Source organism: Podarcis raffonei, chromosome 12 (genome assembly GCF_027172205.1).
Source record: "Podarcis raffonei isolate rPodRaf1 chromosome 12, rPodRaf1.pri, whole genome shotgun sequence".
Classification (NCBI taxonomy): Eukaryota; Metazoa; Chordata; class Lepidosauria; order Squamata; family Lacertidae; genus Podarcis; species Podarcis raffonei.
Window position 1 is genome coordinate 50,129,632 of NC_070613.1, and position 13,104 is coordinate 50,142,735.

The 13,104-nt window shown below is 41.5% G+C and overlaps 1 protein-coding gene across 5 annotated transcripts in view; it reads left to right on the forward strand.

Moving 5' to 3' along the window:
* FBXL2 (F-box and leucine rich repeat protein 2) overlaps positions 1-13,104 on the forward strand; it is a 30,060-nt gene that overhangs the window by 10,759 nt on the left and 6,197 nt on the right. For 3 of the 5 annotated variants that reach the window (XR_008327127.1, XR_008327128.1, XM_053359544.1), the window contains exons 4-14: positions 240-314; positions 1,775-1,869; positions 3,201-3,269; positions 3,358-3,453; positions 3,699-3,825; positions 4,010-4,084; positions 5,993-6,123; positions 9,812-9,872; positions 10,936-10,980; positions 11,146-11,202; positions 11,539-11,751. Coding sequence is in view for 3 of the 5 variants with exons in the window: in XM_053359544.1 (XP_053215519.1) it covers positions 240-314; positions 1,775-1,869; positions 3,201-3,269; positions 3,358-3,453; positions 3,699-3,825; positions 4,010-4,084; positions 5,993-6,123; positions 9,812-9,872; positions 10,936-10,980; positions 11,146-11,202; positions 11,539-11,751 (1,044 nt within the window). In the remaining 2 variants the exon portion in view is untranslated. Of the gene's footprint in view, positions 1-239; positions 315-1,774; positions 1,870-3,200; positions 3,270-3,357; positions 3,454-3,698; positions 3,826-4,009; positions 4,085-5,992; positions 6,124-9,811; positions 9,873-10,935; positions 10,981-11,145; positions 11,203-11,538; positions 11,806-13,104 lie in introns of all 5 variants that reach the window. The other 2 variants (XM_053359545.1, XM_053359546.1) reach the window with 2 other exon arrangements.

The window sequence follows — 13,104 nt, forward strand, 5'->3', positions numbered from 1 at the left end:
CCTTACAATATTGCTTAAAAAGTAGTTTTCCTCAATTAAGAACCATTTTAAACATGGAAAAATCCTAGTTCTGAATTTTTCATGCTTTCATCCTACCTTTTGTGAGATCTCTCACAAAAGGTATGATGAAAGCATGAAGAATTCAGAACTAGGTTTTGAAAAGACATTGGTTATTATGTTACATACATACATATATCTATATCTATAATGTGCATATATGTGTTCTTTGTTTATTTCAGTCTTGGAATGTGTTGGCCCTGGATGGGAGTAACTGGCAAAGAATAGACCTTTTTAACTTTCAGACAGATGTAGAGGTTTGTAATACTTAACATTTTTCACTATCATAAAAACAATGTAAAACTGAAACTTTGAAGTACAGATTTGATTTAATTTTACCTTTTTATCTAGCATTATTGGTTGAACTTTGATTTGAAAGTAGTCAATTGCTTTTAATTATCTTTTTTTTTTTTTAGAGCAACAGGCAAAACCTCATCTGACCTCTTGCCCACAGATTGCACTATGTCTGGTTTCATTTTCTTACTTTGCTACATTGCATATAAAGTAAGGGATAATAATGAAAAACTACTTTTCTGTACATAAAACAAATGATGGGCAGGCAGCTTTCTCAAAAGGTTGAAAAAGAATTAAATCTACAGGTTTTACCAGCTGAGGGGATTACACAATGCCTTGAGCTTTCACTGTCTCCTCTTCATAGTTTTTTTAAGGCATTCAATTATTATTATTTTCTTAAAACAAATATTGCAAAGTTTTATTTTGTATTTTCTTAACAGAAACCAATGAAACTTTTTGTAAAAAATGTTTTTCCATATACCACTGAAGCTTAGGACTGCCTCCATCATTGTTGCTATAGTGCATCTTTTTCCTCTTTGCACCAGTCACATAGTTAAAAAAGAGAGAGAAGAAGCCTAACGATGTCCTGTTCTGGGCTGGGGCTGGATCCCACAGGGCAAGGCAGATCAGAACCACAGATAGCTCTGAATGAGTGGCTTGCTCTGACAAAAGTTGAGCCCATATTGAGCCTGTTTTAAGCCTCTGCCTTCATACTACCTCTCTTAGGCTCCATCCCATTGTGGATAACATTAGATTCTTAGAGAGGCTAACCCTCTTTAAGATCTTTAAATTCTTTAGTACCCCCTCTGGCTTGAAGTTGGGTAGTGCTTGAATTCATGGTCTGCATCATGATGCTCTCTACTGTTATGGGAGATAAATGGACATTGATTTTTAAAGGTTTTTGCATTGTATCTTAAATGTTGCAACAGAAAGCACTTCCTAACATTGATCTCAATCCTGCACATACTGTCCTGATTCCAGGTTGTTATGATTCAGTTAGGTTAACAAAGAACTAAACTTCAGACCTATAGAAATCTAGAATGGGGCATTTCCGTCCTGGCAAAGAGGAAAGGTTGTGGGTTAAATTGGCCCTGATTTAGCAGGTTCTTTATACTTTAGTTGAGCATTTCCAATACTGGAGCCTACATACTTAGGTGGTGTGAGATTTCCACCACCATGTAAGTTTTATTTATTTTTGAAGAAATCTGTGTACGCTAAAAGTGATCATTTTGCCATGTCCACGTATGGCTCTTCCCAGTATCCCTGGCAGTTCATTTAAACAGAGTTGGCTTGAGGTCTTCAGCAATAAAAACATTTTTTGTTTTGTTTTTGTCTGTTTTAGACATTATTCTTCCTGGCATGGAGCTCCTCTTGAAAGGCATCTGGTTAGATATGAAATTGATATTTGTTTCATCTGTTTAAGGGCCGGGTCTTAGAAAATATTTCCAAAAGATGTGGTGGGTTCCTGAGACAACTGAGTCTGAGAGGCTGTCTTGGGGTTGGAGATACTTCTTTAAAGTAAGTAATATTTTAAAAGTTGCTCTTTTAAAATTGTAATGCAATTTTTCAGCATCAACCATGATGGAAAGGTGGAGGCTGCAACAAGTGTTTGAGTAGAATACACAGTACCACATTGACCAATTCTGGATCATGAGTACAACGATACTGATGAAAATGCCAGTGCAGCTGAGCTCTGAATCCAGAATTGGTTAGTCAAAGGGGAAAGGGAGTCTGCCATTGCTGACTGGAACAATCTAGACAGTGAGAGGTGCATTGCCGACAGTATCCCTATAAGTAGCTATTCTGTCACAAGCATTACGTCTTGCAGCCACTGACCTGTTACTCACATTTCCTGGCTAGCTGGTTTTGTGACAGTCCCCTGTCTGGAATAAGGTACAATAAACCTGTAGTTCCTGGCTAGAAGCTATCAAAACTCATTTTCCTCACCTGCGGTACCATCACTGGAAAGAATGTAGGGTTGCACAACTTTTGAATGCCAGTGTCTCAGCGGTGTAGGGCCTGCCAGACCCCATCAGTGCAGCACCTGTTAGACAGTGTTGGAAACTCCCAATGTTCTAGGTGCCTTTTGTGACAAGGAATTTCATTAGCAGTTTCTGAGCTTCTGGGCGCAATACTGCACCTAAGAGTTCAGATTAAAACTGCAGAGTGGAAGGAAAAGACTATTTTCTCCCTTCCCACTTTCAGCTACTCTCTGAAGACTGGAGAAGAGACCCTCTTAAGAATATTAGGGGGGTAGGCAGGGGAAGGACTAGAACATGTGAAAAATGAACATCATAATTTAGCTGCAGTTCATTTATTTACAGTTTTGTACTCTTGTTATAAAAAAGCAAGACATTCCGTTGTTGCACCCATAACCTAGGTTGAAGGTGCAATTTAGCTCCTAGCTTTCATATCTCAGTTTCTAACACTGCTATTAGAACTGTCTGGCAACAAGGTTGTGAATGGGATGTTAAAAACCTGGTCATGTGCATTTTAAGTCCCTTTCTCTCCAGTCATCATAGGATCAAACTGTAAGTCATTTAAAATAATTCAGAAATTCTTACCGTAATTAACATTTTACTTTAATTGTTTGGGGAATTCCAGAACAGCTGTGCAGAGACACTTCCTCCTTCACATGATGGCATAATAATTAAAGGAATGGATATGAGATTAATAAGTTGCAAATAGTTTTTTAGTCTGAAAGCTCTGACAGAACCTGAATATTATCTCAAACACAGCCAACTGTGTTTTTGATGTATTGTAAATGTTAAGTGCCTGATGGGAGAGTGCATTAGTACATAAAAATGTGCTCTACTTATTTGGGCTTTTTAATTTTATTGCTTTTGCAGAACATTTGCACAGAACTGTAGAAACATTGAACATTTGAACCTTAACGGATGCACAAAAATTACTGATAGGTAAGCCAATGGTGTCGGATGGGAAAACTGATTTTATTTTTTTAAAAAATTAGTTCAATTCATTTTTAGTGCCTCTCTTCCTTTGCAGCACTTGCTTTAGCCTTAGCAAATTTTGCCCCAGGCTAAAACATCTGGATCTGACATCTTGTATTTCCATCACAAACAACTCTTTGAGAAGTTTAAGGTAAAGCTTTTTATTATTCAACTTACATTGAAATGATTTAATTTTATATCTGGAAATCGACTGGTGCTGCCTATTACTAGTATTTCTGGTGTTTAAATCTTTATGACTGTGTGTGGCCTTTCCCTCAAGCTTTTGTTCTGTGGTGGCTGGCAGTTACCTTTAATATTTGTTAAGAAGAATTTAATTTGGCTCTGCTGCTATAATAACTACTCAAACACAGTGCTTTGTTTTCTTTTTTGTTGCAGTGAGGGATGCCAAAATCTGGAACTCTTGAATCTTTCCTGGTGTGATCAGATTACAAAAGATGGCATTGAAGCACTGGTGAAAGGGTGCAACGGACTAAAAGCACTATTTCTTAGAGGATGCACACAGGTACAAACCTGCTAAGGTACCAAGTTGAACCCATAAGAGTTAGTTTTATATTGGGGTATCTGACAAAATTTTTGTTTTTGTTTTAAATAATAAAGCAGTATTCATTTATTGACTTGATATTTTGCCATGCCATACTGCTTATGTCCACTTCTTCTGCCAATTTATTTTCTCTCCATTAATACAGCTGGTAGATGAGGCGCTTCACCACATTGAGACTCATTGCCATGAACTGGTTATCTTAAACTTGCAGTCATGCATGGTAAGTACTTCTCTTTGCACTTTGTAGCTTCTATGATTAGATGGAAAAGGTCATTCTCCTTGAATGAAAACTACAGTGGTACCTTGGTTCTCGAACTTAATCCGTTCTGGGATCCGTTTTGAGAAAATTTAATGCTAGGCTTCACAGTTTAATATTGAGAATACGCATGTACCATACAAGCTTCTGCCATGCATTCAGAATTTTGAAAATATTGTCATACAGCTAATGTTCAGTTTGTCCTGGTTGTTCCATTTTCTTTTATAAAGTGCCACTTTATAAAAGAAGATATCAAAAATAGGAGCCTAAAGTTATTAGGGCATATCAAAGAAGGGGCAAATAATCAATTCCAAGGTCAGGAATTTGGTGCACATGACATGCCAAAGGTAGGGAACTTGTGGCCGTTTGGATGATGAACCATGAACTCGAGCCATCACAATCAGTAGTGAATAATTATTTGAATTTGGCGAGGGACACAGTCCTCAAGTACCTGTAATCTTGGTGTTCCCTCTTCCAGCTATGCCTGTCTCTCAGCTCTATCACCGAGAGAGGCTGTCCTACCATGGTTCCTGCAAGATTTCTTTTCCCTAGACACCTAGATGAAGATGGTAGCAGGTGTTCAACCAAACAACTCAGTCATGGATCCATTATAGCCAACACACACAAAAGGGCACATCATAACAATTAACCTTCAGTCTCCCACCAAAGCAGTGATAACGCCTAACAACTTGTGCCACGCCATTGCTAGGAGCTCCACAGCAGTTCCCAGCTAGCAGGAAAGAAAGGGATCAATAATAATAATTAATAATAATAATAATTTTTTATTTATACCCCGCCCATCTGGCTGAGTCTCCCCAGCCACTCTGGGCGGCTCCGAATCAAGTGTTAAAAACAATACAGCATTAAATATTAAAAACTTCCCTAAACGGGGCTGTCTTCAGATGTCTTTTAAAGATAGGATAGCTGCTTATTTCCTTCATATCTGAAGGGAGGGTGTTCCACAGGGTGGGTGCCACTACCGAGAAGGCCCTCTGTCTGGTTCCCTGTAACCTCACTTCTCGCAATGAGGGAATCGCCAGAAGGCCCTCAGTGCTGGATCTCAATCAATCAATCAATCAGTCAATCAATCAATCAATCAATCACCCAGCATGATTGCTGATGGATTTAAAAAATGAGGAGATGTGGAGTGGGGGCCAGGTGATTCACATTTCCCCTTCTCTATAGTAGCTCACAAAAAAGTCTCATCAGTGCCCTCCCATTGTTTCCCAGCCTTTTTCTTGCTTTTCTAAAATCATGAACTATAGTCAAACCTCGGTTGTCAAACGTAATCCATTCCAGAAGACTGTTAGACTTAAATGTTCGACAACCGAAAACAAAGCGGAAGCCTCAATGCAACAGGGAAATTCAAAATGGGAGCCGTGCAGCACCTTTGGCTTCCAAAAATCGTTCGAAAACCGGAGCAGTTACTTCCAGGTTTTTGGCGTTTGGGAGCCGAAACGTTTGAAAACGGACCCGTTCAAGAACCGAGGTTTGACTGTAATAGTGATTTCTTGACATAATTATCGTTTGGCATGTTTGCATGCAATTTTCTCTTTCTTTTATTTTTGGCTGCTAGTATACTTGCTTCCTTCAGCAAAATGCACATTATCAAGGTTGAAAGGAAATCAGTCTTTGAAATAGTGCACCAAACTGCAAGATAAAGCACTGTGTTTGAGGAAACTCCTTTCCAGATGACTATAGAGCGGAATCTATAAAAATGTTGACTAGCATGCCCTTGTAGTGAGAATAAACAGTATGGAACAAATTGCATGAGAATTGTTATTGTTAACATTTGTTATTTAATTGTGTAAACTTGATACACTTTAAGAGAAATTGCCTAACTTCAGATGACAGAACTTTCCACTGTTACAGCAAATATCGGATGAAGGCATAGCAGGTATCTGTCGAGGATGTCACCAACTCCAGTCGCTTTGTGTTTCTGGTTGTACAAACCTTACAGATGCTTCCCTCGTAGCACTTGGTCTGAACTGTCCAAGACTGAAGTGAGTACTATTCAGTTCACACATTACTGAGTGGTGGTTGTCTCCCTCTACTTTGAAGTTGCATTCATCGTCATCAGACTAGCAGGTGCCTAATAGTTTTCAGTGACAACTATGATGCAGTCCAATGCGTATTTATCGAAAAGCAAAACAGGAAAATGGGGAAGGGCCCAGATTCAACCCCTGCCGTCTCCAGGTCGTGCTGCGAAAAACTCCTGTCTGAAACCTTGGAGAAGTTCTGCGAGTCAGTGAGCTAGGTGGACCTGACCCAATGGAAGGCAACTTTCTATGTTCCTAAGTAAGTTCCACAGGACTTATTTCCAAGTAAGTATGGCTAGGACCCCCCCCCCGTGTGATTTTAGTATTTTTAAAGTCATATATATTGAAATTTGCATATTCCTGAAAACTAACTGAAAATGTAATCCTGGATTACAGATAAATTTCTGAGACCTTATTAGATATAATACTTTTCAGTGTTAACTTAAATGTGCAAAAGGTAGACTGGAGTCTGCAAAAGCTCATGCTACAATAAATCTGCTGGCCTTGAAGGTGCCACAAAACTTTGTTGTTTTGCTGCAATAGACTAACAGAGCCACCCATTTGAAAAAAGCGTGGAATTGCTGATTAGACCACAATATGCAAGTAGCGGTTTATCTTTAACCCTTCCCTCATCTTTCTCTGCTTTCTTTGTATATTTTGCCTGGAATGTGTAATTGTGCATTTCCCCCAGACATTCATACAAATAGGAGGATGGGCAAGCAAAACCTTGTTTATACATCACTAGGGACAAGGTGGAAAGAGAACCAAGCTGCATGGTTGGGGGAACAGCTTTTCTCCTAGAATTATAGCATGGGAAGATAGATTCCACTTAATCTTATAGGATAAGCTAATAATTTTTAAAAAGTTGGAAAAATAACACACAGAAAATAAGATGAGTAGCAGTGGTGTTGGTTATGCTCATGAGTCCAGCAGTGTCTGTTGGTGCAGGCATCTAACCCCGCCCCCACCCTCAAAAAAAGAATGTCATACATTAATCAGTATGGGTATATTTGCAGGTAAAGCCTACTTCCCATTCCTGGCAGAGAATAGGAGTCTCTGCATTAAATGAGACTGCAGGGAGCACACACAGATGCATTTCCCACCCCACTCGGGTGTAGGAAGGGGGTGGTGGACCACCCTGGGTGCCCTCACTGAGGGGGGGTGACATTCGGCGCGCCACCCACCCACAACTCCCGAGCTCACCCTGAGCCATTGGGGTAAGGGGGGAGCTTTGCCGGCAGCATTCCCCACTTCCCCCTTCGCTTTGACAGCTTGGGGGAGGCTTGGGAGTCGTGTGTGGGCGGCGCACTGAATGGTCGCCATGGGCGGTTTGCTCTGCCCCCATGGGCGGCTCGCTCCGCTCCCGGCTGGAGGGCGCGTGCGCCACTCCGGGCACCCAAGCAGCTATCCCACGCCTGGGAGGGCAGCCTCTGTGCCATGCCCTCCTCGGGACCACGCCCTCCCTGGACAGCACAGGTATATGCTCCGCTGCTGACCCCACTCCATTTGGAGGCCCTTCTCTATCCCTCCTGCCCACATAATTTCAGATACTTGCTAGTCTTAAAATAAAAATGATACTTATTGGCAATTCTGTTTATTGTGCATCTCCCTCTTCCTGATATTGTTCCCCTCCCACTTCTTCTTAGGGTCTGTTTGTGGAGGTGAATTTTTCTTTGCAATGTATTTCTGCATTATTTCCCTTAAGGTGAATATAGAAAGGTTGGTGCATTTTATATTTTGTTTTGCAATTTTTATTTCCTGATGGTTATGGCTGCACTTTTCTTCTTTTCCTGCTGCTTTTTTCAGTTTTAAAAATTGTTAATTTTAAACTACTTCAAGGGATGGATCAACAAACGTAACATGCTGGCTGAAAGCCAAAGTTCCTTTTCTAAACCCTCTTTCTTCAGCACATCATCAGTGTAAAATCGAGTTCCAAAACACATCCATAACAAGGTAAAGAGGGTTGTTCTGTTATAAAAACAGACTAATCACTAGGAAACATTGCTGCCACCACAATGAGCAACTTCTTCCAGGCTATTTGGGATTCCTTGAAGTTACCCTAGATGTATTCTAGCCTTTCTAAAAACTGGAACCAAGCTATTCTTGTAACAATAGAACCTTTAGCAATAGCATAAGAGATCAGTGATGTGTATATAGTTTTGAATGATGCTGATTCAGAAACAGAACAGTTGGTATATGCGAGATGGAAAGTGAACGAGCAGCCTATTTCCCATTTAGGGAGAGAAAAAGATAATTCTGTTTGCTGACTACCTAAATAAAAAAGCAGCAAGCTTAAACTACATAATATTCATTGCATCCCATCAGTATTCTTCCAATGCTAGTTAATATATCACAAACTTAGATGGTCTGAATTGGTTGCATCCAAAAAGCTAGCACAAGTTTAGTACAAATGGCACACTACAATGTAGTACAGTCATACCTCGGGTTAAATATGCTTCAGGTTGAGCATTTCCAGGTTACGCTCCACGGCGACCCAGAAGTAATGGAATGCGTTACTTCCGGTTTTCGCCGCTCACACAGACGCTCAAAATGACGTCATGCGCTTGCACAGAAGCAGCAAATCGCAACCCTTCTACACAGGATGCGAACGGGTATAGCATTATTGTGATGTGCTGTCGGACAGCAAACACTATCAGGAGGCAGCCTGTCAGAAAGTAATTGTGTACACTCAAGCTGTATTTTTAGATCTGTATCCTACCCTTTTCCCAAGGAGCTCAGGGTTCACCTGCCCTTTATTCTCTCAACAACCCTGTAAGGTAGATCAGATAGAGAGAAGAGAGATGGACCCAGGTCCACCCACTGAACTACTTGTCTGAATAGGAATTTGAAACTGGGTCTCCTAATCTGGTCCTCCTAAGTACAGTGGTACCTCTAGTTACAGACACGATCCGTTCTGGGGTGCCGTTCGCACCCTGAAAAGTCTGCAACTAGAGCGGCGCTTCTGCACAAGTGCAGAGCACGATAGAGAGCTTCTGTGCCTGCGTAAAGCTTTCAGAATGCTTCTGTGCGTGCGGCAAAACCCGGAGGTATACACTTCCGGGTTTGATGTGTTCGCAAGCTGAAAAGACACAACATGAACCTAACGCAACACGAGGTATGACTGTACATATGGCATGAAGGATGGTTCATTGCTTGAAAGGAACAAAAATGGATGGAGACACTTCACCTGGCTTATAGCCCTGGGTTGCTTCAGGCCTTCAACAATTTGGAATTCCAAGAAATAGTCAATTCCAGGTCATCAAAACTGTGAATGTGATCAAGAAGGTGTGGCCGAATGTTGGTAATGATGAGAGAATGTTAATAATGACCTCTGTCCATCCACATCCACGACAGCTGTCACAGACTTCAGCCTTCTTCATCCCCCCCCCCAACTCGACTAAAATGTTTTCAGGTCTCAATCAAGGAGATTTTCAGTTCTTATAATGTATCATCCATAGAAACAGGATTTTAGTCATGTTGCAGAACTTGAAATTTGTAGTCTCATTGCCAACAGAGATAATAAAATAATCTAGGATAGTAGATGTATTATTTATTCCTGTTTCCATTGCATAGAATCACATGCTAGGTTCCTGGTGTCATCACAAGGATTTCTTCCTGATTATTCTCAACTGCAGAAATGTTTATTTTTCAGGATTCTGGAGGCTGCAAGGTGTTCCCATCTCACTGATGCTGGTTTTGCACTTCTAGCACGGGTAGGTAAGGTTAATATTATTTAACTTTTTATCCCATACTTCCTCTAAGTATCTTATAGTAGAACTTTTAGCCTCACAACCCTTTGAGGTAGATTAAGTTTCAAAAATGGATGGATATTGTAACTCGATTTCACACGGCCAGACACACCTCTAGCCCTTGTACCACATTGACCACACATTAAAAAAAAAAGTATCTTACACAAGTATGTATCTGCATGTGCAAAGATATAAGGAGGAAATCTGTCTGTTTCAGGGAGTTTGACTAGGTAACCCTTGAATTGGTTGTGACCTTGCTTTTGCCCAGCTATGCATGAGGGTCAAGTTCCCTTGTTTTCAGTTCTCAAAAAAACTGATTGCAAAATTAATATACATTTTCCAGATTAAGGAGGGTTGCTTCACTGTATCTCCACCCACCGAGTATTTAGCCTGTTTTGGATAAGAGGAAAAACAAACCCCAGTTATTCATATTCAGTACATATGAGTCGTGTATTGTCAAGGGAGCTGACACATAGCACGCTTTGCAGAGCAGAGAGAGAGAGAGAGAAAGCAACACCAGCTAAGTTGCAGTTAGTTGTTTTATTAAGAAATCAGAACAGAAAAAAACACGGAAACTCCAGCAGTGTACTCCCCCATAGCAAGCCATTGCTCAGACTGTCTTGCACCTCCCACTTCACTCCATTCCCTCTGTGTCATGCTGCCCCTTCTCTTGTGTCAGCCCCAAGAGACTGGTTGGCTCTCTGCTTGGTTATGTGCTCTGGGATTGGGAGGAGCTGGCAGGCTGGCAGCAGAAACATTGTTGAGGTGGCTTGGCAGGAGTCACTGTCTTTGCTTTGTGCTGGGGCACCTGCTTGTTGCCCCTTTTTCCTTGTCCTCCAAACTCTCAGTCTAGTACCTCCCAGCTCTTCCCCTCTGGAGTGTGTCTGGTTCCTCTGTGCTTTTTTCCTCATCTAGTCAGCCCCTGACATGTCATAAAGTATACACGACATACTGGAAGTTTCTAAAATCTTAAGTTCTCAGTTAAGCCTTGTTTTTAATGGTAGAATGCTTTTTTTCTCACTTTTAGAATTGCCATGAACTAGAAAAGATGGACCTAGAAGAATGTGTTCTGGTGAGACCTATTTGTACAAGGCCTTTGCATCAGATCTAGTAAAAATATCATTAAAAGATGACGCTCTTCTGTGTCCAGAAAAACTTTCAGACTACAAAAACTACCCGATATGTATTTTTGCCTATCCCTGAATTTGACACTGTTCTCTATATAATTTCTTTCTAGATAACAGATAATACGTTGATACAACTTTCCATTCATTGCCCTAAACTGCAAGCATTGGTAAGTTCCTGTTTATTTACTTGTTTATTTTACTTGCACTTTACTTACTTGTTCATTTTACTTGCAAAAAGGGTAGAAAATCCTGTTTTGTTTAGCCTTTCTATTTCACTTCATCTACAGAAAGTTTCTCAAGAGCCATGGATAATTCTGCTTTCTTCAGTTGAAGCAGGTCAAAATTTGGGGGAAATAAACATTTCTGTAAGCCCTGTCTCCAACTGAATAAGTTGAGTCACCCATCTCAGAAAAAAATTCCTTTTCCTAAATGAGAGGAGATGGATTTGACCCGTTACAGAAGTATGCATTAATGAAACATTGCATTTCTCATCTTTGTTACAGAGCTTGTCCCACTGTGAACTGATCACGGATGATGGGATTCTGCATCTGAGCAGCAGCACATGTGGACATGAAAGACTCCAAGTACTCGAATTGGACAACTGCCTTCTAATCACAGACGTGACCCTAGAACATCTTGAAAATTGCCACAACTTAGAAAGAATTGAATTATATGACTGTCAGCAAGTAACCCGTGCAGGCATCAAAAGAATAAGAGTACGTACTGCACATCTGTGCTGAGAGGCAGAGCCTCAGTGTTGATATATCAAGGTAGCTCCTGGCATGACTTTTAATACACACCAAGACTAGTGTCATATCATTTAATAAAGTGTCTATTTGTAGGCTGTCATTCAGCAAGAGTGCACAATACTGAACTCAATGCTGTCTAAATTTATGCAGAACACCATGCACCTGCAACGGGAGCAGCATATCCATTTTTCTTTCTAGAAAGGGATTTGTGAAAAAAATGAGCAGCTTATTTCTTCAGATGTCTTTCTCAAGGGTTGGGAGGAAATATTCTTTATTAAAAATCCCCGTCCTTCACCTTAAGGTCCCAGAGTGGGTTACAGAATTTTTTGAAAAGGTGGAAAAACTGCTTTGGTTGTGGTTCGAGGACCCGACCCCCACTTAGTGGAATGAAGACACAGGACACGTAAGATAAGGTTAATGGGCAAGGAAAGGGCACAACTTTATTGATTACAGCAAGTGAAAAGGTATTGGCTTAGGCATTGGATCACGGCAGTTGACTCCACCCACTCAGAGAGGGGTGAGCCTAAAAGGGGGGTTTATTCACCAGTAGGTGGAGCCTGTTGATGCTAATCCAACTATAAGCTCTCCCCTGATGTCACCGAGGGTTGTGCCATGGGCCCCCGCCACACAGGCATCGGACAGGATCCACGACTGCCGGATTCCTTTAACGGAATACCCAAAATTGAAGGCGTAGGTGATGGCCACATCTAGCCCTTCCACACACCACAAACACATTCCAATGCCTCACCTACCCACCAATACCACAAAAGTTGTGACGGTTGGTACGAGGTAGGCAAAAAAACCACAAAGCCTAATGCCAAATGGAAAAATTCCTACCAGGCCCCCTGGACAACCAGGGCGACCAACCTAAGGTCCATAGCAAGGCCAAAAGAAAGCTGAGACCCTGAGCTCTTAAGGGAGTGGAGGGTGGGTGACTCACGACGGGCAGGCGGACAATGAGGCCACGTGGCTGGCACAGCAGCAAGTTAAGCTGCCAACCACGCCCCCTCCGAGCTTCCCGGTTGGGCGCTCACCTGTGGGTGTGGTGTGCCAGCCAGGTGAGTGGGTGGGTGGCAGGGGGCTTAACACCCCCTGCATGAGGCGGGCTTCGGGTCCCGCCCACAACCCCTCCCCTCTTGCCAGGAGGAGAGTCTTTGCAGCTACACTTTGTTCTCCTGTGAGTTCATAACGTTAGGATGAAGGCTGGCAGGATCACCTCAATACTGTTGCTGCTGAATTCTGGATATTTGGCTGCTTTTCATTAGCAGTTATTAGCTCTGCAGAGCAAGATTAACAAAAGTGGATTGTTCTGGAATGAGT